The 23801-nt window shown below is 34.8% G+C and overlaps 1 protein-coding gene across 1 annotated transcript in view; it reads left to right on the forward strand.

The window, feature by feature from the left end:
- The window catches only part of CXXC4 (CXXC finger protein 4), a 23349-nt gene extending 574 nt beyond the window's left edge, over positions 1–22775 (forward strand). The window contains exons 2-3 of the mRNA XM_019627203.1: positions 3–602; positions 18752–22775. Coding sequence (XP_019482748.1) covers positions 3–602; positions 18752–18796 — 645 coding nt within the window. The 3' untranslated portion in view covers positions 18797–22775. The remainder of the gene's footprint in view (positions 1–2; positions 603–18751) is intronic.
- Positions 22776–23801: the final 1026 nt, after the last annotated feature.

Raw genomic sequence — 23801 nt, forward strand, 5'->3', positions numbered from 1 at the left:
GTGGCGGCGGCGGCGGTGGCGGCGGCGGCGGCGGCGGCGGCAGGACCGGCATGCACCACCGAAACGACTCCCAGAGGCTGGGGAAAGCTGGCTGCCCGCCAGAGCCGTCGTTGCAAATGGCAAATACTAATTTCCTCTCCACCTTATCCCCTGAACACTGCAGACCTTTGGCGGGGGAATGCATGAACAAGCTCAAATGCGGCGCTGCTGAAGCAGAGATAATGAATCTCCCCGAGCGCGTGGGGACTTTTTCCGCTATCCCGGCTTTAGGGGGCATCTCATTACCTCCAGGGGTCATCGTCATGACAGCCCTTCACTCCCCCGCAGCAGCCTCAGCAGCCGTCACAGACAGTGCGTTTCAAATTGCCAATCTGGCAGACTGCCCGCAGAATCATTCCTCCTCCTCCTCGTCCTCCTCAGGGGGAGCTGGCGGAGCCAACCCGGCCAAGAAGAAGAGGAAAAGGTGTGGGGTCTGCGTGCCCTGCAAGAGGCTCATCAACTGTGGCGTCTGCAGCAGTTGCAGGAACCGCAAAACGGGACACCAGATCTGCAAATTTAGAAAATGTGAAGAGCTAAAGAAAAAACCTGGCACTTCGCTAGAGGTCAGAGGAGATGATTTCTTGTTTCCCAGTCTCCCCCCTCCCTTCTCACCCCCCTCTCCTCTTCCCTTCAGGGCTTCTGGTCTGGCTTCAAGATGCAGTGCCCCTTTCCTGAAGCTTCATTCGGGTTGTAAGATACCGGTGTCGGTGGTGTGTGGAGGGCACAGCCTCCCCACCACCCTCCCCAGCTGCACTTCGCTGGAACCGCCCTCCAGATGGGGAGGGCGCCCCTCCTTTTTATCTCTGAGGGAAAACTAATGTAATTGGTTTGAAAAATCAGAACTTTCACATTCAGTGTGGTCAGAAATTTCCCTTGGTGGTTTCAAATGCCCTCTCCCCCTTATTATTTTTAAAAGCATCTCTACCCAAAGGATTGCACACATCACATCCTATATAATTTTATTAGCTAAGAGAGACTTACCAGTGGTCCAATTATAACAGTGAGTACACAGTTTGTGGCACACAAGGCTATGTTCCCATTAAAACACACACACACACACACACACACACACACAATCATTGAAGCTGGAGTACAGGGGTTCAAAAGGGATTTTCTACCCCTTTCTATAATAGTTTTTTCTCCTCACCATCACAAAATGTTTTTGTTTCCCGTTTTATTTTCTGCATATGTGGTAATTTTTTGAGAAAGCAGAGATAGTATAGAAAGCTGACTACCACCTGCAATTTTTAAGGAGATACTGAGTTAGAATAAAGGGATCCAATTAGTTCATTTGGGGCAGGTAATGGTAATTTTATTTAAACATGGTTTTACATAGTTTCAGAAACAAATGATACCTAAAACTCAGTTGCCAAAAACAATGTGCTTTGGGCTCTGCGTTTGACAAAGTAACCATTTTTGTGGTTACAAAATTGTTACATACACCAAGCACAGTTTTGGTTGATACCCTAGGTGGTCAATAATAGTTTCTTTTCCCTATATGTCCTTAAAACAGACAATGTACAGATTCTCACTAAAGTGATCGTTAAATTAGGCATTTAATTATGGTAAATATAAAGATTGATGTGTTTGGTGGGAATTTCATAATGGAAATTTCATATGATCAAAACAAAAAGGGAAAATCACAGGTAAATGGTTTTGATGGTATTTTTAGCAAAGAGATATGGACAAGTAATCATATTTAGCCCACTGATAAAATTTACAGAGTAGATGGTTAGATGTTCATATGTACATGAGAACATGGGTGGTGGATTTAGCCTTTGGGGAGTGAGTATTCTGAGGGCTGGATTGTAGGGTAAGAGTGGTTGCCACAACTTATCAGAGAGGCACCTCCACATTCTTTAAAAAAAAATGTGAGCACTGCTTAAATGAGTTTTCACCATGAAGGGCTGGTCTTTAAAAGAATAAAAGAGAAGAGTTAAAGATCCCTGTTGCAGATTTGAACACAAATAAGATACAGATATTTTTTAAAAGTTCTAATATAAATTAAAGCATATAGCACTTTGAGATTCAAAACAAATCAGTATGTATTGGTAACATTATTGATTGTGATCAGTTTTGTCAAAATATTGCATTTAATCCTCTATAAAATAACTCATCTCTTTGTCAAAAGTTTGATTTTACTCAGCGTGGGTGGGTATTACATTTCATTTGGCAACTGTGCTTAAGCAAAGATAATAGTAATTTAAAAAATATAGGTCCATGTATTTTCTTAGGTAGCAAAAATTAGTTTTTAGCTTTTAAATTCTCTTTTATGGGTTAATTTACTGTAACTTCTCTAGGTCTCTAAGGCCCATATGAAAATTTTCTGTTAATACCCAGTTAATAAGAATCACATGGCTTTTATTTTTCCTCTAGAACTATAGTATCAAGAATTATAGATTTGGTGTTGCTAGTAGGCCTCATCTTTAGCTAGACCCATGGCACTGCGTGCATCCCAATTTAGGGTATGTAGTGGATAGGGCCAATGAATAATTCTGATTTATTTTGTGAATGACCACTCTGAAGGAGCTTAATGGGAATACCAATAGGTTTTCTGCTGATTTGTCCCTCTAAGCAAATTTCATAAATTTCGTTACATCTTCCTTTTGATAGCTTCCCCACAAACTTGTGATGTTTACATTCCTTGGGCATTTCCATCACATGATTCCATAGCATTGCTTTCTCTCCTTTTTTAAAATCCAGGTGCGCAAAAGTTCTGTGGCTCTTCAGAAGATGGGGTGTGAATGACAGGGATACAAATTTTTGTTTGTAGAGCTCTCTCAAGATGTTTTCCTAACTAAGTACATACCCTTCCTACCAAAGAATGGGGTGTAGTTGAAGGCTAAGATTATTAGTGGAATGCTTTTTGATGGAAAGAAAGAAAAATAAGTGTGTGTGTGTGTGTGTGTGTGTGTGTGTGTGTGTGTGTGTAATTGACTAAAGTTCTATCTAGGTCATTTTTAAAAGGCAGTGGCAGCATGACTGCCTTAAGCACATGTGTAACCACACAGTTATGGTTGTAGGAAACCAGCTGGCCGCATGTCCCAGTGACAGGGTTTACATGACAGAACCAAAGCTGGAGCAGTGGTTGTGGGTTAGTGAAAAGCCCCCCTGCTGACGTGCTTCCCTCTAATTTGGTTCCTAAATTATCATCATCTGTGGAGATGTTTTAAAGATTGGATTGATGCCCTAACTGAGCATAGTAATTTGGGGATTCATTATGGATATACCTGTGGATTTCAGGGGTAAGTTCAGTAGCTACTATCTGTTAGCTTTAAATTATGGACACTGATTAATACCTGGATCCTAACCATTACTTATATTCTTATTTATCACATCACACCTCATGTGTCCTTCTTTTCTTTGACTTATTCTCATCCCAAAGGTTGGAGGCATAATCAGATTTTCAGGGTGAGTTAACTGAAATTAAGACTCACTCACATGGATGTGTTGGGATTCCTGCCCATGTTTTCTTTAAAGCCTTCCCACTAGCATTCCTTTTAAAACTGCTTTACTTATTTCCACAGTTTCTCCTTAGTCTCATTTTAAGAACATCTTCATGGCTTAGAAATTTGTCTCTAAAATCAGCCCCTAATAATATTCCATAAGATAATGCACATAAAACTAATTTAAATTTTCTATGATACTGTACACTGTATATTTGCATATAACACTGTTCATTTTGTCAATTACTATATTCAAAAGATCATCACTAGTTATTCAAAGCAGTTATTACAAATGCTGTATGCCCCATATGTGACAAAGCTTATCTTAAAAATTTGTATCCTAAATGATCAATATTAAATTCTCAGATATTTTAAAGAAATGTGGTTATATATTATGATAATAAATTACATAATAGCACTTTGTCTCATAAAAAGGTAATCCTTCAGATTTTCTATTCACAGCAGTTCCACTTCTGATGCTAAGATCTAACTTTTTAAAATATCCCAACTTGATATGGCTCTAGGGATAAAATTGTCCCGAGGGCAACCCCAGCCTCTTAGGCCGTGAACATTGTTCAGGTGACATGATTGATCTCTGTGGGACAGCATTAGAGACCACACAGATCTGGTTTCTCTCCCATTAGCTGATTTATGGAATTACATTAGTAAGCAGCGCCTCAGGAGGTTTCCCTGCCCCCATTCTTGGCGCTCTGCTACACACTGCCACCACCCCAGCTTTCCCTGCACTGGGGGAGGGACTTGAAAGGGACACATTAGAGTGAAAAGACTGAGAAACTGGAAAGTCAGGAATAAGGACAATTCCATTCTCCTTCTTTTCTTTTCTCTCTTTAAAATGTATCTGCTGAATGTACAGACCAACAATGATTTTCCACAAGTTAGGTTGAACTTCTAAGGGGTTTGGTGGAAAACATCCAGATATTGCCCCAAACTTGATCACTTGATTTAGAAGAGTGTTTTAGGGGAGGGGGATACATTGCATATATGTGCTGTTAAGTTCTGTGAGCCCCAACCACACAAATGGCAATTATAAAATTCTGGACAAAGTGTTGTCTGCAATTTGTGCAGGAAGAAAGCACCTGCTCCCTGAAGAAATTCATTTGTAGATCATACATAAAATAGGTGTGTCACTCTTAGTCTCTGTAGTTAAATAATGAAACCAGTCAATAATTGAACATGGGATAAGTTTTTGAAGTTTATAGGTAAAATACACGTTTTATATCTTAAATCGAAACATCTAGTTTGTCATTTTAGATCATAATTTAAAAATGAATTTTCAATTTTCAGTTTCAAGAATCAAAAGCATGCTGGCGTAAAAATATAAATTTTTGTTTTAATCTCAAAATGCAAGAATATAACTATCAAAGGAAAAGATGAAATTTTTCAATGAATTGAAACAAAATGATAGGATATTAACACTAGAATGTAATAAAGAAATAATGTAGGAAAAAGATACTGGATTTCTTAAGTGAAAAGAGAAAAGCATGGAAAAGTTCAGCTATGACTGAAAGTCACAAAATAGATTTGTAGCCAAAGTATCAGACTATAATACAAGTGTAATGAATTTCTCTTTACTTCACCAAATTTATTACGAGGTAGTCAAAGTTGTTTTTGAAAGAACCATACATTTTTAATAATTCCTAAATGAAAATAATACCCCCAACCCATCCAGATATCATGTAAATTATGAGCAATCTTTTGGAATGCAGTTAGGAATAGTGAAGAAAAAAAAAGGCAATTAAAATTCATTTGTAAATTGTCCTATTAGAATGTTCAAAATTCAATCATCATCAAACAAAATACAAGTAAACAATTAGAAAGCTAATCAGAGTAAATCAAACAACAACAAACTTTAGACTTCAATTTAATTTGATAAAAATATTTGGATATTTTCAAAAAGAATGGAAACAGACATGATGAGGGAAATAAAAGGTACGTGATTTTAAAACGTTTTAATAAATTGATTACTATATTGCTGCATATTTTGGTTAATCTTAGCCACTGTTTTCCTGGGTGAATAGTTAAGAGTTTTTTTATAGTTTGTGTTGCAGGCTGATAAATACAGAACAATTTAATAAAACCAGTCTGTAAGACTAAAAGTTGGAAGGTGTGCAAAAAGGGTGGGCATTTCATCCATATTTGCTCTGGTTTAATGGGCTTGAGACTGAAGGTCTATGTTGGGGTAACCCTGGAAACAGTGGTAGAATATTGTTTCTGGAATCAAAAGTAAAACATAAAACTATATGAGTATTCCTCAGAAATAGGTTGCAGTGTGTTTCATGAAACACTTCTAAAGTAGTTGGTGCTCTGAGAACTTACTGTGCAACCTCAATTGGTCAGATTGTCTGAATATGTAGTTCAATTTTACCAGAAAACAATTCACTTTTTAAGCATAACAAAACACCCTACTATCCAATAAATTTCGCAAGAGTATATTTGTTTCCATTTCTGACATTTATTTTTACTCACATTATACAAAAAAAATTACACTCATGTATTAATCATATAAAACATCTAATTAATAGTTTAAGTTCAAGATTTATTGAAGGGCCCATGTAAATATACCAATTGGAGAAAGGACTACTTATCTTTTAGCTTTGCTCTTATTTTTAGATTAGTTTTTAAAAAGCAAAAAGGAACCTGAAGTAATACTAAAAATCTTTCATTTTTCTAAGTGTGATTTTCAGTCACTGATTAGAATGTCAGATGCTCTTGGCTGGGGAAGTAAAGCACTCTAGAAAATATTACTTTTTTTAAAAACTTGTTTTTAAGCAAGTTTTTGTAATTCATGGACATTTTGAAGATTTTGTGCCTGCATAATTTTGTTCCTTCACTTGTGCTCCTGCTCCTTCTTAACATAGTTTTTCATCTAGCATTATGCTATTATCCTTAGGAGTTTCAAAATCTTGGGGGAGGGGGCACACGGGTGGTTTTATCCTTCAGTCATATCTTGTTCCATCACATGCAAACACCTGTCCCGAAATTGAATTATTCCGCAGGGTAATCCAAAAGCCTCCCTGCATTCAGCATCATATGTTTTCTGTTGTTTATTGAGTTATGTTGCACCATACTTCAGATGCGACAGCCATTTAATAATGTTGAAGACTTAGCTCTGCAGGGGCTAAAAGGATCCCAGCAGGCTTGTTAACTTCTACTCTAAAACATTATGAGAAATATTTTTGCTCAGTGAAACTTCAGGGCTTTCTCTTAATTTATTTTAAGAGCAGAAGAATCCGTAGCCAGGTATGAGAGGAAGCATGTTAAATTTTTTTTTCTGTTTTTCTCTTTCTTGATATTTAACTCATCTATTTTCACATTACATTTCTTACTTAAAATGGCAAAGCCAATAATTAATTTTTCAAAGAACTAATATTAAAGATGTATTTCTTTGGCTGATATAAACCAAATATAAGTTACAATCAGAAAATAGACTACTAGTTTCTTGGCTTTTTCTTTCTTTTATAATTAAATTGTTACATTGGGGCCTCATGGCCACATTTAGACAATAGGTTTTGGAAGAGACTCCACTAGTATCAAGCAAGTTGCCACTTAAACAATGTTAAATACATCAGCAAAACTTCTATGACTTTATTTCCTCATCTATAAGATGGGGTTAATATCAACCTACCTTACAGCTTTGTTTTTTATTAAAGTTTATTGGGGTGACAATTGTTACCAAAAGGACATAGATTTCAGGTGTACAACTCTGTAATACATCATCTATATATCACATTGTGTGTTCACCACCCAGAGTCAGTTCTCCTTCCATCACCATGTATTTGATCCCCTTTACCCTCATCTAGTACCCTCCTCCCCCCTTAATATTGTATGTAGGTTAATGTTTTCTTGCATACTGAAAGATGCTATGTAACTTCTCGTACCTATTTTAAAGTCATAAATAAAAAGTAGAGTAGGAGAAAATTCTATTTAGAGCTAGTTCATTGGACCAACAGGTTACTTACTACTTTCAGAAATTAAAGCCCAGCTAGACTATTTTGTGGCTTGCATTTTCTAAACATTTCTTTTAATCATCCAGTTCACCAAAAGCCTGGCTTGATTTCACTTGAAAGAGGTAAACCCGCTAAACAAGTTTCCCTGTGTTTATACCTGTCAAATGCTGGGGAAAACTGCTCAAATTACCTACAAGAGTCAGTCAGTTTAGATCAGCGGCTCTCAACCCTCCTAATGCCGCGACCCCTTGATACAGTTCCTCATGTTGTGGTGACCCCCAACCATAAAATTATTTTCGTTGCTACTCTATAACTGTAATTTTGCTACTGTTATGAATCATAATGTAAATATCTTTTTGTTTTCCGATGGTCTTAGGCGACCCCTGTGAAAGGGTCGTTCGACCCCCAAACGGGTCACGACCCACAGGTTGAGAACCGCTGGTTTAGAGAATTTAATGTTCTCCCTCTTTCTCCATCAAAGGCACACCAGCACCGTTCATTTATCTTTTAATTGTGTGTGTGTGTGACTTTACTAACTTAGTACCTTCATTTGGTTACTATTTTCTTTATTTGGATAGACACAAGGAATTATTCTAAATGTGAATTGTGAGATTGAGAAAACCATTGTAAGGAATACATGGTTAAATGCTTGCTTATCATGAATTCTAGTTGGAGAACATATTTAACAAATACTGGAATACTGTAGAGTTACTTTTGTTTTGGAAGATGTGTGTGTGTGTGTGTGTGTGTGTGTGTATGTATCAAACAGGTGGACATACATTTTGAAATAGTGAAATGAGTGCAGAGCTTTCCTTTTTAATAAGAAGAGAGTACTTATGAAGTGAGTCAGTGAGCGATAATAGAAACAGCTGGTGGTTTTCTGGGAGAAAACAGTGATAAGCCTTGAAAGATTAGGGATACTAACCAAGACAGCATTAACAACAAAGGGGAGAGGCTATTCAAGCCAGGAAGCAAGGCAGTAGTATCTGGAAGGAGCTTTGTCAAGACAGGACATGGATGTCTGCTCTGCTTCTGCAGCTATGGAAGTTTTGCAAAGAGTGGGAACTATAAAAACAAGGAAGATCGTTCATGACTGGACTCAGTACATTTGGTTTGGGAGTCAGAGCTGAGGCTCTAGTTCAGTGGAGTGGCAGCTGAATTCGAGACAAGAAAAAACAGAGTGTGCTCTAGCTGATATTGTTATTTTTGCTCATCCCTTTGAAACATTTAGTAGAAGAATTCCAAAGTGTAACTAAAAGAGAATACTTCCAAGATGGGTGGAAAATATCCCATTTGGGTCTCACTTGCATCCAAATATCTGAATTCGTATTTCCAAAACTTTCTTGAGACCGTGAAGAAAGTGTTGGAGTATGGGAAAAATTGTGCTGAAAGTGCTGTTTCTTGCTCAAGGACTTTAAAAAAATCCTGGATGATTGGTGGTATCAAAAGGATAGAGATCAAGTAGTAGGATGAGAAAAGGATATATGTTTATAGATGAAGAAGAGTCACGGGCATTTCTGTGTATTTCAGCAAATCTGGCAATTTCTGGAGAAGATATGCTTTCTCCAAAACTTTACATAATAAAGAGATGAAATACATTTTTAAAAGAATAATAGACCACATAAGTTTAATTGTGTGGAAATGATGATTCTGAGTGATGCTGAATCAGTGCCAGAAAAATAACTTGCACTGGGAAAAGACTTCTCGCTGGGAAATGTTCTTGTTTATAGGTTCAACGAGATGATTTTAATGGAGTCAAGAATAAGGAAGAGAGATAACATTCTCAGTTGCATGTAGATGGGTGGGAAGTGAGAAAATGTGGAATCTGTTAGTAAACATTAAATACTTAGTTTGCTCTAACGTTCATTCATGAAAAAATAGAGCACAGGAGAATGTTTTTATCCCAAAGGAAATATATATGGGATTTTATATGTAAGGCTGCTATATAGAGAGTTAAATTCATTAGGAAGTGGAATGGTTTGGGATTTTCCTTGGGTGAGTCTCTTCACATAAATATGTTATTTGTGTGGCATGGAGCTGTGTTTTTCAAACTCAAAATGATAGCACATTAGTGGCCCATGTAACCAATGTGTTGGCTCACCAGCAGGAGTTTTAGAAAGTTGAATAGAGTGGAACGAAAACATATGAATGTAACACATCTAGTAAGAGTACATATTGTTAACCTTCTGTGTCAGTTATGTATGCATGCATAAATGTATATGTAGGCACATACTAGGCTGCTGTGTCAAATGTGCTTCTAACTGTTGGTTGCAGTCAAAGACGTTTGAGTAACAATAGTTTAGTGACAGCAACAACACTATCGAACAAGTCTGTAGTGAGGAAAGAAATTATATTTGTGAATGGAACAATGTTAACGAGATAAAGCGTAAAATTTAAATGCGTTTCTATAAGTAATGTGTCTTCTCCTAGACAGGTCTGTGTATCATGAATACACATGGTAAACCATTGATCAATTCAACTCAACAAATCTTTAGATAGGGACTGTTATTTTCTAAGACTTGTAGTAAGTGCTGTGAACACACACACACACACGCACACACACACACATGCGCACACATGTGCTTGTGCACAGGCACACCCATGCGCACATAACCCAGCTTAAGGAACTCAAACTCTTCTTTATGCCCAACTGCCTTTTTTCAATACCCATGTCGTTCCCTAACTCTATATCTTATTTCATCCAAGATACTTAGTTTCCCACTTATAATCTTAATTCTCAGTCTAAGAAATGGACACATTTAAAAGGATATAATTGAAATTTTAGAAAAAACTTTGGAAGCATCTCACACCTGTTTAAAAGTCGTGAGATTCATTGATTCATCCTTGGCTTAATTCTTCCCCAGATCTAGATAAGAAACAGGAACTGCCATCTATGATCTCTACCTGGCTACCTTATGCAGTTACGTGGTGTAGTATTGTTTTCTGTTAGTATTCCAGAATTTTTCAAGGCATAAAAATAAATAAATAAAAAGAAAACTTGCCTTAAACATTTTGGGCATACTGAGAATCTACAGTATGACTTGTTATTTCAAACATAGTTTACAGAGTACTGGAAACCCTTGTTTGACCTGAATTAGAGACAGGGCCATACTGAGCAAAGGAAGGAAAAAAAGAAGAAAGGGAAGGGGAGGGAAGAAGAGAGGGGAGGCAGGCTGACTGTAGTTGTACAGATTAAAGGGAAATCAGAAAGGAGCCTGTTGGCAGAAAGGATTATCATGCTCAAGGTCATCTTCTTGAGTCTGGTTTAAATACGAAATTAGTGGAAATAGTTAATATCTCAACGTTTTTGGAAAGATGCCATAAATCTGGATTTAGACTCACTAGAAGCACTTAGCATTGTTTCTTTCAATTTACCATACTGGAAAAAAATAGTTTCAGGGAAACTAACTAGTTTGTTTTCCTTCTAATTTTTGTTTTTTAAGAGTAATTCTTTCAAGCCTGCAATTAGAAACATAGAAAGGCCAAGATGAGAAAACTAGTGCTCAAAATTATTGATGGCATTTAGGGAGATAGAGGCTACCCAGCATTCATAAACAGCTAATTGTTCAAATCTAATATAATTTTTAAAGATTATAAGGAGAACTTCCTGGAAAAGACAGAATTTCACATATGAAAACTACTCCAAAAAAATGACAAAAAGAATATTAATCGCTACATTTTATAAATCCTATGCCTGAGCAAAAGTTAGGCTTATTAGTTTACTTTGCTAGTTAACGATGTGAAAATGAGTATGTTTGCAAAAAGATGGAGCACATGATACTTATAGAAAAAGTAGTTCATGAAAATTCCCTGAGGAGAAATTTGAATCTAAATACTTTAGGTCTTGCTGACGTGGTGGTTGTAGAGAATTCTTACGAGTGCATATCCTCTCAATGAGGGAGATTACCCAGATTATACTTCTAAAGAGTAACATATAATAATTTGATAAAATTAAATTCTAATAATTTTGACTGTATACCTTTTATTATTTAAAAGGAAAATTAAGGAGAAAGACTGAAAGGCAGAATGATTATGAATTTTAACATTCATTCAGATGGCAACTACAGTTATTAAACATTTGTTTAAAAACAAAATACTCCAAAAGCTACATATTATTTTCAGAAGTATAGTTTTAACCAAGTACATTATTGTGATAATATCTAATTGACTAAATGTTTGAAATTTTCTCTAAATTCTTCTAAGTAATTCGTGGACATAAAAAATGCTTTGGTTTCTAGGCTAGACCTATCTCAGTGGTTGGACTTTCGTCATAGATGATTCTGAACAAAATGAAGTTCAATGACTACATCCAAAATTTGACTTTATTTTGTATTCTCTTAATTTAGCTTAATAGAAAAAAATATGTTAAACTTATTTTTACTTTTTCTATCATATAAGAAAAATGAATATTTCTTAAATTCTCAGATCTATAGTAATCAAGGAGAAGCACCATAATTTGAATTGCTTTTATAGAGGTTAGTGTAACTATTATATTTTATTTGCTCTCATGGTTTTAAAAATCACATCTTAACATATTTTTCAGTTACCTCCCATTTCCTCACATTTTACATGAATATTTTTCTTCTTTTCTATAAAAGAACAAGAAAGTTCACTGTTTGCTTTAGAATTGACCTTCAATTTCGAAATTGTCCAACAACTTGGTCATGAAAAGAATGCTGATAGTTTTCAATAGTTGATTAGCAATGATCTCATCTAAAGGTATTGGTGCTTTCAGCAGGAATTTACTAATACCTTTGAGGGGAGATAGAATTATTTAACTTTTGTCTCTACAGTGAGTGTATGTATGTGTGTGTTTTCAGATTTATAATAATAATCATCTATATTTGTGTGTATATATATATTCATAAATGACATAAACATATAAATAAAATGAACTTTAAATACTTTATTAATTCTTGACAGTATACTATTGATTTTATTCACCTAATTTTTGCTTTTTAAATCTCAATTTTAATTTCCTTTCAAACTCCTTCTTATATATAAGGTTAAAAATACTATATAAAGCAATTTTTCAAAAACAGCACTTTTAATTTGCAGATCAAATTTTTTTTTAATTTGTAGAAAAGTTTTCCTCTTTCTGCTGGCACCCACCATCCCATTATAATTTATTTTTATATGTTAAAGAACATTTAAGTCACTAAACTATCTATTTCTAGTCCAGTAAATTTACTTATTTGTTGGGATGATGCGGTTTGAAGTGTTTTACCAAAATTAATTGAAATATAATAATATATGGCATTAATCAAGAGAATTGCCTAAATAAAGCAGTTATTATACATTAGATACTAGAGGCAAAAATGGGTGCCTTTTCTGGTCACTGCTTCACCACTGTAAATCGTGATGTTAAGCTGTTACTTGCCTTCCTGTTCTTCCACCCCGTACACAAATTCCCCTTTGGACCATTGTTTCCCTAGCTGGCTCTACCATATTGACTTGACTTAGTACCTTCACAATGTAATATATACACTCATCTTTCATTTACAGAAGTTAGCCAGGCTTACCTTCGAAAGTCTTTCTATCACAGTCTAAAATCCTGCCATCTCAGTGGTGATGGTGAGGTTGGTGGTGTTTGTGTAGGAGGGGGAGGAAGACGAAGTGCCTGCTTATGTTCAAGACAGAAGTAGCAGGAGCCCTCAGCCCATTCTAATGAAAAAGACTTCTCTAGTTCCCTACCATGAATCAGAGAAATCCTGGCTACAAATGTCAATTTGGAAACCAAAACAGTAAAATGCTCCCTATCATCATTATTTTAGGCCTACAAAAAATTGGGTCATAAAATTATTCAGTTACTTATTTGGTGCTTTTCTCCTTTTAAAGAGGGGTCTAATATTCTAACAAGTGGTAATTCTGATAGGTGCTTTTTTTATTTTATTTTTTTATTAATAGTTATAGGTGTACAAAACAATGCAACAGTTATACTTTTCATCCCTCACAAAGTCACAACTTCCCTTATTGATAGGTGTTTTTAGTTTACTCTGGGTAATAGCCAAAATCAGATGTGAGTATACCAAAGCCTTATACAGTTTATAAGATAAATAAAAATGAATTATGAGAAAAGTTAACGTGTGTGTGTGTGTATACATGACATATATGATACATACGAGTATGTATTACAGCAGGACCTGAGGAAAAAGTAAGTTAGATATAACTTAAAAAGTGAAATCAGTGCATATTTACATCAAGCCATGTATTTTTAAATTAAGGTATTATTAAAATATAAAGTTTTTTTTATAATTCTTGGACTATGAGATTATCATTTATCGTAAGATAATTTTTCTCTCAGACTTACGTATGCTGTACCTCTACTTGCTAATAATTCTATTATAATTGCTGGACTATGATTTTTAAAATGTTATTTATAAATAGAATATAGAAAAATATTTCTGCTAAAAACATTCTGGGGTGTCTCTAACATTTGCTAGGTGTCATTTTAAACTAACTAATTATCCAAAGATTTGTATTATGTGCATGTGTGTGTAGTCACATTCATAATAGTCTATATACTATTTTCCATTTCCATTTATATACAATTCAATTTTCCATTAATAAGTTTTGAAATATTGTCAGTAAAAAAGTTAACCTATATAACTTGATATTTTAGCATTCTTTGTGAATCAAATCATGGTAAAAAGTACTTTTTTTTTTTTTTTGCCATCAGGAACCCTTTTCCTTTTGTTCATCTAAAACACCCCAATGGTTGAAAAGTATAAAAAGAAGACAAAACAAAATATAATCAAGTATCTAAAGGCAAACTAGCGACTTACTATTATCTTTTGTCATATTTATTCACATACTTTCTGTTGCAAAATTCAGTGGTTCATTAAGTTTTTCAAGTTCTAGTGTGAAGAGGTAAATCAAATTCAGTGGGGGTTTCCAATTTCAAGGACTTCAGTGCCCAGGAGTCCAAAAACTTACAGTGGGACTTCTCACAGTGGTGAAAACAGTATTTCAAAAGACTTTATAAGAGGCTTGAAATTGCTTTGCATTTGGTTGGAAAAAGCATCATTATGTGGGATTCAGGAAATGATTGGATGACTTAATGTTTCTTTAATAATAAATGGGAGTGGAGGAAATTGTTTTTTGTTTAGTGTAAGAATAATGGTACCCCAAAATACTGACTCCAGCTTGAAAATCACTGCATTAGAGCCATCCCATTTCACAGTAGAGTTCTGAAGGCTTAGGCAAATCACTGAGATTTTTGGATTAGAAAGTGTATGAGTAAATATTGGACAGATATTTAACTTTAGTTACAGAATTTGCTAAGGTCATCATTATCACCTCAATGTATAACATGTATTCTGAAGTAAAATTTAGCATTGAGTTGTCGTTAAGTTACTCTTCGGAAACTCATGTCTAGCACATTTAAAATAATTAGTTTTACTGCATCCTGAATACTGCTATATTTTATATATTGTAGAGAGAGATGAATTGCCAATCCCATGTAACTCCATATGTACAGGGTTATAGATGGTCCATTTCAGTGTTTAGGAGGTGAGTTTTTATCAGATCTGATATATTTTAACAAGAGTGGGTAGAGCCTGATCACCCTGAAGATGCCACATAGTCCACGTGACTGCTTAGCAAGCACCAAAAAAGAGAAAGTTAGGTTTAATTCTTAAGGTGGCAGCTTTTGGGAATCTTTTATTTATTTTGTGTTGTGTAATTATTTCTTCATTGCTGGTTTAATGAAAATCAAACTGAAATGCATTTCTTCCAGAGACATAGTAATATGTATTCATATTTTGAAAAGTAAGTGTAAAATGTACTTGGGCTTGGATTATAGTGCTCTTCTGGTCAAGGAAAATACGCTCGCTTGTTAAAGTTATTTAGGAGAGAAACAGAAGCTATTCCTTTAAGCTTGAAAGTTGTTTCATATCTGGCTCATATAGGGATGACTTCTCTGGAACACCATGCTTTACAGCAATACCCAAAGGAAAATTGGGGTTGCAGATTTCTCCCCATCTCCTAAGAGCAAGACTGCTCTTCGTCAGCGTTGGTGCAGGCATGAGCAGTGAGGGCTGCCTTAAACAATGCTGATCAGCTCAATCCTATCCTTCTCATCCCCACCCCCTTCTCTTCTGGGGGAATCTGGCTGTCCTGTCACTCAGGATAACGATTTCCTGCAAGCATCACTGAGATCCAGAATGTCACTGTAATCTCATCAAGAGTGTGATTCCCCAGCTGGGGCTCCTGAATTTATACAACCCAAAGGAAGAGGGGTCAGGGTGTGTAATCCCCCACATTGGTGCTCAGAGCTCCTGTGCCATTTAAAAGAGAAGTCCTCTTACAAAGATGCTCTCATTAGACGACAAAATTTGAGAAGATACGTCCCCAAATTAGTACAGACTTAATCAAAACCCTGTAATTGAACCCAGTATTTTACCTGCAGAATCAGTATTGCTTCATCCATCCTGAATTCAGTCCAGGCCTAAAGTAAATTTCCGGTGAGCCCACTGAAAATGGAAGGAGATTGGATATGCATCGTGCATTTTGTTTGGCCTACGGGACGCTACCAAGCTTTGTTACTTTTTTAACCCTGAAGTAAAACTGTTAGAGAGGGGACACTTCAACTTTCTGGTGAATGCCTCGATAATTTGTTCTAATTGATGTGCCAGTGGTTTTCCTAAGTTTTCTCACACATTTTAGGTGATTACCCTAAAAATCATTTTTTAGGCTCCATGACCTCAAAGATCTTAATATAAGAGAGATGTCATTTTTAAGAGATGCTTCCTTGCTTATCTTCCTTCCCCAGGAGTAGTGAATTGTCCACATCCTTATACGTATATGGAGATACATACCGGTCTCAGTGTATGCACAGTAACATGTAAACACCACAGAGCTATTTTGTAGCAGAACCTTTTCATATAGAAAACCAGCTCTTTCTTTTCTCATATTTGCATTATTTAATTAATTTTTGTACTAACAAGCATTGAAAGATGCTTATCTTTTTCCTTACTACAATGACCTTAGATCTCAGGTGGCATTTTGTAACGCTTGGTTTTTCTAAATATTGCAAATGACATTGAGTAGTGGAAAGAGACACAGGAACAGCAAAGAGTTGGAAAAGAGACTTCAAAATATATTTAAGACATAAGGAGTTCATCTTATTTAAAAAATATGCTCCATATATTTTTTCTGTTTATCTCTCATAAACATATATGTTTATCAGGATACAAAATTACATAAGTATATACTTACAATCTTGTTTCCAGTTGGCATCTGAAAGTAAGTTGGCATCTCTGTCATAAACTATACATGTAAATGTGAATATACATGAATATATATGCACATGTTTATTTTTCATATGTGAGTCTATAATTGCATAAATATGCTTGGATCTAACTTATCTTGTTAAAAATGACTACATTTATATAAGTATGCATACTTATATAAAATTTATTCTTAGTTGGCATTGGGCAGCAAGTTAGCATCTGGTATAAGCTTCTAAGTTTTCATTTACTGCTTATATGAGTGTGTGTGTGTACACATGTGTGTGTGTGTGAGAGAGAGAGAGAAAGAGAGAGAGAGAGAGAGAGAGAGAGAGAGAAAAGCATGAATATTGAATGAATATATTATGTTTCTTATTATTTCATATAATTCCTTTAATAATGATTAAGTAAATGTGATAAGCATATGTAATTATTTCATTTATCATTCAAAAATTGATTTTAGAAAGCAGTAAAGAGTTTTTTCTCAAACAAACAAATGATGGGGATCCAGGTGTGCCTAGTGAGCTGGAAAAAAGAAAAACAGATGAAACCATGAGGAGTCAGGAGCAAAATAGAAGATAAGAATGGTTTTAGTGGTAACAATGGACCTTTTTGTTTGGGCTTTCAGAAAATACTTCACAAGTTAAATATCTTTGTATATATATGTATGCAAACTTGGATTAGATAACATTAGTTTGTTCTTAACACATTCATTTTGACATTTATTGTGTTGACTGTAAGGACAATTTTTAAAAATATATATTTTTAGTGCAGATGGTGAAAAATAGCTCTGCTTTCCAGAAGAGTTAGTTTATACATTTAAATGTCAATTGGCATCTTAATCATTTAATAGACTTTTATTTTTAGATGGCATTACTAAAGTAAGACTGTGTCAACCAGATAAGTCATGTGTGAGAAAGTAAATATAAGCTAACCCCAATTAGTGAAGGGTGTTTATAGTGGAATTTTTATGTATTTTCTGAGATATGAAATTCAAGTGCTCTTATACTCTTTACCAGGTATGTGCGAATGTGTGCTTGCGTTTGGGTGTTGGGGTGTGTGTGTGTGTGTGTTCTATACCCATTCAATATTTTGGTAACATTCCAAAATATTTATCCTCAGCAGTCATAGTCTACACAGGCTTGTTGGACTGGTCTAAGGAATAAAATCAACTCTCTTTCCTTTGCCCCTATAGGAAAATTTACTCTTAGCTTTTTTCTGATGTACCTTTAATATGTACTCATGTGAATATGATTTATAAAAAAAAAGTGGCATGATGAATTGCTGTAATGTTAATATAGAGAGGAAAATTCAATACTTAGCTACTGTTTAACAAGAAAACTCATAGTAGCTATAAGCTTTTTGTTAAAAGAATTGCTCATATTTGGGTGCTAGCTTATTACTGCTTTGGAAAACTATAGTACTTTTATGGTACAAAAAGATAGTTATGTTCCGTTGAGTATCATTGGTTAGTATAAGTTTGTTACATATATATGACATTAATTTGGTGAAAATGCAGACTTACTTTAAAATAGTGATATATTTTGTCAAAACTGTTCTGATTAGATTATATGCAGGAATGTTTCGCATTAGTAGTTGTTAAGTGATAGAAGTAACATTGATGTAATATTTATTGTAGTCCTGTCATAAAAGAAATTCTCCAGAAAATGGAAATTACTTCACTGAATTCTAAACATCAGCCTTATATAGGATGCACGTGTATGTAGCAGATACAGATGTTAAGTACACTTGCTGGCTTCCTACAATTAATAGTTTGAACCTTCCCCTTTATTCTGATTTCTAGCCATGTTCTAGGCTGTGTTGCTTCTATTTTGTAGACCAATGTGTTCTAATCATTATATTCAGGAAATTAACGTTAAATTCAATATTCTAATTTTTGTAATGGTCTAAGATTGAACTTTTATATTTTTATTAAATGTTGGAATATACAAGTCATTATGTTGTGTTTTGCTGACTAAAAATATTGCTGAAGTGTAAAGGAGAAAAATCTAATTTTACATTGGCATGGAAAGAAAGCTTAACTTGTTTTCTTGCTCTTTTTTTATAGAGAACACCTGTTCCCAGCGCTGAAGCATTCCGATGGTTCTTTTAAAGCAGTAGTAGATCTTATTTTCAAGGCATTTGGAAGTGAAGGGCAGACTAATGTCTTGTTTTAAGAAACTGCTTAGTCCACCACTGAAGAAAATATCCAGATATTATTTTCATTTTATGTATAGGGGTTTCTTCAAAAAAAAAAAAAAGGAAAGAAAAGAAAAGGAAAAAAAGACATATAAAAATAATCTGGGAGCTTGGGGAATTGGCCAGTCTATTTACTTTCAAACACTGATTCTTTCTTTGATGTAATTTAGCTATACTAGTGAAGTTGTTGTCTATTTTGAAAGTGGCTGTAAAAAAAATAAGTTTAGGTAAACCCCTGCTGTAAAATCATGTATCTTTGCAAAGTACATATCTATACTTCATTTTCAAATATATGTGTTTCAGTACTGTAAACTGTACAGATAGCAGCTTGTATTTTGTGTGTTTAGACACAAGGAGACAATCACGTCTGAGCATCTATGGAGATTAACAGTTTGTACACAACAGTATGGTTCTGCGAGTTAAATCTGGAGCAATAAATTTTAGCTTTAAATATTTTTTGCCAGTTGTTTCTAGAAGCAGCAACAGCAGTGGCACATTTTGCCATGCATCTTTCTGTAGAGACTTGATGCCAAGTTTTACAAGACGAAAAGATTATGATGCATCCAGCAATGACCTTCAGTTGTATTGTGATAAGAGGGGGAGATGTGATGAAAGTTTCAATTAATCTTTTGAGCACTATATTAGAGTAGTGGTTATGCACTTGCATTGCTTACAAACGAGCTGTACAGAAGGGTATACCTCCCAAATACTTAGTGTAGTTGACTTGTCTTGGGTTGCACTGTACGGCGGAGTACTCAGAGTAGTTGGAACCTGCAGAATCAGTTGTATAAAAAAAAAAATTTAAACAGTGTTTTCTAGGATACAGGATAAAATATCATATCTTAGGGGGAGAAATCCATGACTGACATATTTTGACCAGCCCAGCATTGGCTGTATGTATTCTTTTTGTTTGTTTATTTTTTGCCTTATGTTTTCGTAGGAAAAATAAACACTTAATAAAATGTATCCAAATGTTTTAATTCCATGTATGATACGAAAGGGGTAGGTTTGTTTTAAAATTTGAACCCATCAAGGCCTCCTGCATTGAGGCATGGCTAGGTATATTTTTAAGTTAAAAAGAATTCATAAATGTGAAGCATTTTAATCTTTTTATCTTCCTTTCTCATAGCCTCCCAGTTGTACCTGTGGCCTTCCTCTAGGCCCTCAGTGGAATGTTCCATTGCTTCCATTTCCAGTCTTGTCACTCTATGATGTTGTTGTTCCTGAGAAGGCAGGGCCCCAGTCTGTGGAATTCCATAAATACAAACAGCCCCCAAACACAAAGGAGTAATGCTTCCTAGGTCCTCGGCCACCTTTTCATGTAGGATTTGGTTATCTTATGGCAAGTCAGGGTTCCTAAGGCTGTCTCAGGAGGACAAATATTATTTGTGATGACACGATACCTAAGAAGTTTATTTATTTTTTTTGTCAGATCATAGAGACTATTTTCAGCTTCAGCAATAAAACAGAGTTTAGCAAAAACACAGAGTATTAAAGTTGCCATGTTACTGTCATTTTTTGTTCTTTATCCACTAGCCAGTTATTTTAGCCTACGACATCCATTAGCCTTTTGAAAAATGTTAGCAAAATGGATCATGCAAAGAAAAGTAACTTGAGAAGAGAAAGGGTGATGAAAAGGGCTGCAAAATCTTAGAAATCTTGTAGGTTTGAATGGGAAGTCATTTGACAGAGGAGATTTTTAAAAACGTGGAAAGGGCACTTCATGCAAGTTCTAGAGGGAGGGGTGGATAAGTTACAAATGCCAATGTGAAAACAAGTGTCATGAGTTGACTTGCCTAGAGTACGAACCCAAGGTCTAGTTATGATCAAATCGCCTTTTTGAGGAGAATTCATTATGTGTTACACCTATCCATGTTTAGAGAAGAGAATTAAATAATCACAAACTAAAACGTGCTGTATATTAATTTCGAGATAGCTTTCTACTTGCTGTATATTCCTTTTAGGGTTTCTAGTTAGAATTTCTATTTCTGCTGTGGGAACAATGAGAGCTATATGAGTTCTTTCTAGTTCCATTTTTATTTTACTTATTTTTTAACCAGTTTGCTAACTAATTACAAGTAAGTGAAAACTTACTTTCACACTTGAATGGTAAGCTTGCTTTGCTTTTTGGAAAATGATGATTGTTATCACAGAAGTGAAACAAACTTCTTTCTATTCAGGCTAAATTGGGCATACAATAACATATAAAGATCTCAAAGCAATGTACTGAGAGTCTAAAATACATGCTAGTGTTGCATGTCTTGATGTGTTTTTGTTGGTTGGTTTTCTTAAAGAACTTATGAATCTGTATATTGTAAAATGTGGTGTTTTACATGTCAATTCAATTTTTTAATGAAAGAAAAATCTGTTGATTATTAAAATGGAAAAGTGAAGCTTTTCTTTAATTCTCTTATATGTTTTTATTCTTGATATTGTTCTTTTACATCACCCTTTTTATGTTTTTGGGAAAACTCTATTTATATAATGTAGGGTGCGTATAAAGTTCTCGTTGATGATGTTGACGAAAGAGATTACTCTTTCGACCTCACTCTACTTCTCTTCCCTCTAAGTCGATGTACTGAGAACTTATAAAGCATATCATTATAACCCTAAGGGGGTGATTTAAAGGTTTACATTTTCATGATTCTAAAATACCATTGAAATGTAACTTTTAAAAATTCCTCACTGTGTGTTTCATATTCAATACCAAGAAAATTCAGAATATACCCATCAGAATATAGTTCATGCAAACTATACAACTTAAAAAATTACATATCAGATAAGCCAAGTAAAACTTTGCAAGAGAGGACTACATACACTGGAGTCTTGCTTTCTTTAAGTGTAGATGAAGAGATACCATATTCTGTCAGCATTTGGGGAGAACATGGAAAATCCTTGGGATGTTGGTGCATAGTGCACCAATTTCCTTGTCAGCTGTCACTCAGCACCCTAACTAAGTAACATCACAAGAACACCATAATGGAAATCTCTCTTTCCAGGCCTTTAGACTAAAATGGCTTTCTGATGGATTCTACCCGCTTGTGTCCAAGTGGAGGAATATATACAGAAATGTATCCATCCTTGGGAGAAAAAAACAAAAAGAGCCTTTCTCCAGTGTAAGAGTATATAAAAATGCCTCCTGGTTGCTTGATTCTCAACACCCAACTTCCTCCTTCTAAACACATGGATAGGGAGCAAGGGATGGTGGGCTTCCTATGAATTAATATTAAGCAATCACTAAAAGAAAGGAATATTCCTTTTCTTTCATTCAGAGCCGTTGGCATGCAAAGTTGCACAATTAATACTAAAACATTTAAAGTCTTTAAGCTGATAGTATCTGTAATCAAATAATGAGAAGACGAAAGCAGTTAAATGAACACACCATTCAGGGTCAAATATGTTAGGAGAAAGCTGTAGTGGGTCTTTGATCATGGTTAGATTCACAGTGATATCAAACAGTTGGTTCTCATCTAACAGCTAAATGTTTCAGATTTTGTTTTTATTAAATTTGGCAGTTTCACACTGAGATCTGTATTCCTAGTGAATGAAAGACAGCTATGTTAGGAGGGATTCTATTTTCACAATTGCAAGGAAGTCAGAGATATTTCAGGAACATGGGCCACAAAATGTACTCCTTTCACAGTGTTCTCCTATTCTGAACTGTGCAGTTATCTATTAAATTTTCTAATAGATATTTGTGTAAGGTGTATGTATGCTTGTGCAATTATAAAAAAGCAGTTTTGGAAAACAGTGTATTTATTAAAGAAAATTACTTATGGGGCATGTACAAAACTGTAAAAAAACCTTAAAAAAAATCACATTCAATTTGCCCAGTAAAGTTGTTTATGTGAAATTTCTGTGTTGTTGAATAAAGGACTTTAGTATTCAAAATATCTCTATTTTTCCATGAACAAATTTTTATTTGTGGGATTTTAAGTAATGAGCATATGATCTGACAATCTAATTTTGTTTATGATGAAAACGTTTATAATTCTACACTTACCCTTATGTTAGCAAAATGAATACTGTATATAAATCTTTCATAAAACATGCCAGTTTGTTCATTTTGTTTCTCCTCATATATTTTTGTCTTTCTCATATATTTAAAGAAAGGAAAAAAGAAGAACATGATTCTTTTCACATTTCTAAAGGATATATTTTTGTTGACAGCTTTGAAAGGTCACCTAGAGGAAGAAATAAATGTATCCAAACTTTTCTCCTTCCTTCTGCATCATAAGTGTGCCAGGAGAAAGCACCCATGAATTCCTTGTGAATGAATAGTCCCAGTGATAGTACTTGAAAGCGTTAATGTACCTGAGGAAATGTGCAACATTCAAACTATCTTCAGCCACTCCCAGCAAATACTCTGAGATTAAAGTTTTATTGTGTTACTTTTTTTTTTATTATGGGATATTGTGCTCCACCCATGCTGCATATTATTTGGTGGTGAATGTGCTTATTAACAGTTATTTCACTGCTTTTCAGAACAAAGATCTATATTTTTGATGTTTCATAAACTGCCAGAAATGTAGATTACAGTTTTATATCTTGGAAATCTTTAACATTATTGCTAACATGGAACTTGGAACAATTGAAAGAGTTCATGTACCCAGAAAATAGTACTAAGTTAGAGGATTTTTGTAAATTTTAGAAATTTCAGGATGTGTTCTGTTAGGATAACATCACAAATATGAAATATTTTGGCCATGGCAACAGAGTTGGATTCTGTAGAATGAGAAAGAAGAACTAGATAACTTGAGTTATGAGAGTTCCAGGACACTCAGCAATTTTACAGGTGAGTCTCTATGCTTCTTTATTATATTTTGGTTTAAGCAACAATATGGCAAAAAATACATTTTTTTAAAGATTTTTTTTATTGGGGAATTGGGGGATGGGAACAGTGCTGGGGAATTGGGGAA

The sequence above is a fragment of the Hipposideros armiger genome, unplaced genomic scaffold (genome assembly GCF_001890085.2).
Source record: "Hipposideros armiger isolate ML-2016 unplaced genomic scaffold, ASM189008v1 scaffold_722, whole genome shotgun sequence".
Taxonomy (NCBI): domain Eukaryota; kingdom Metazoa; phylum Chordata; class Mammalia; order Chiroptera; family Hipposideridae; genus Hipposideros; species Hipposideros armiger.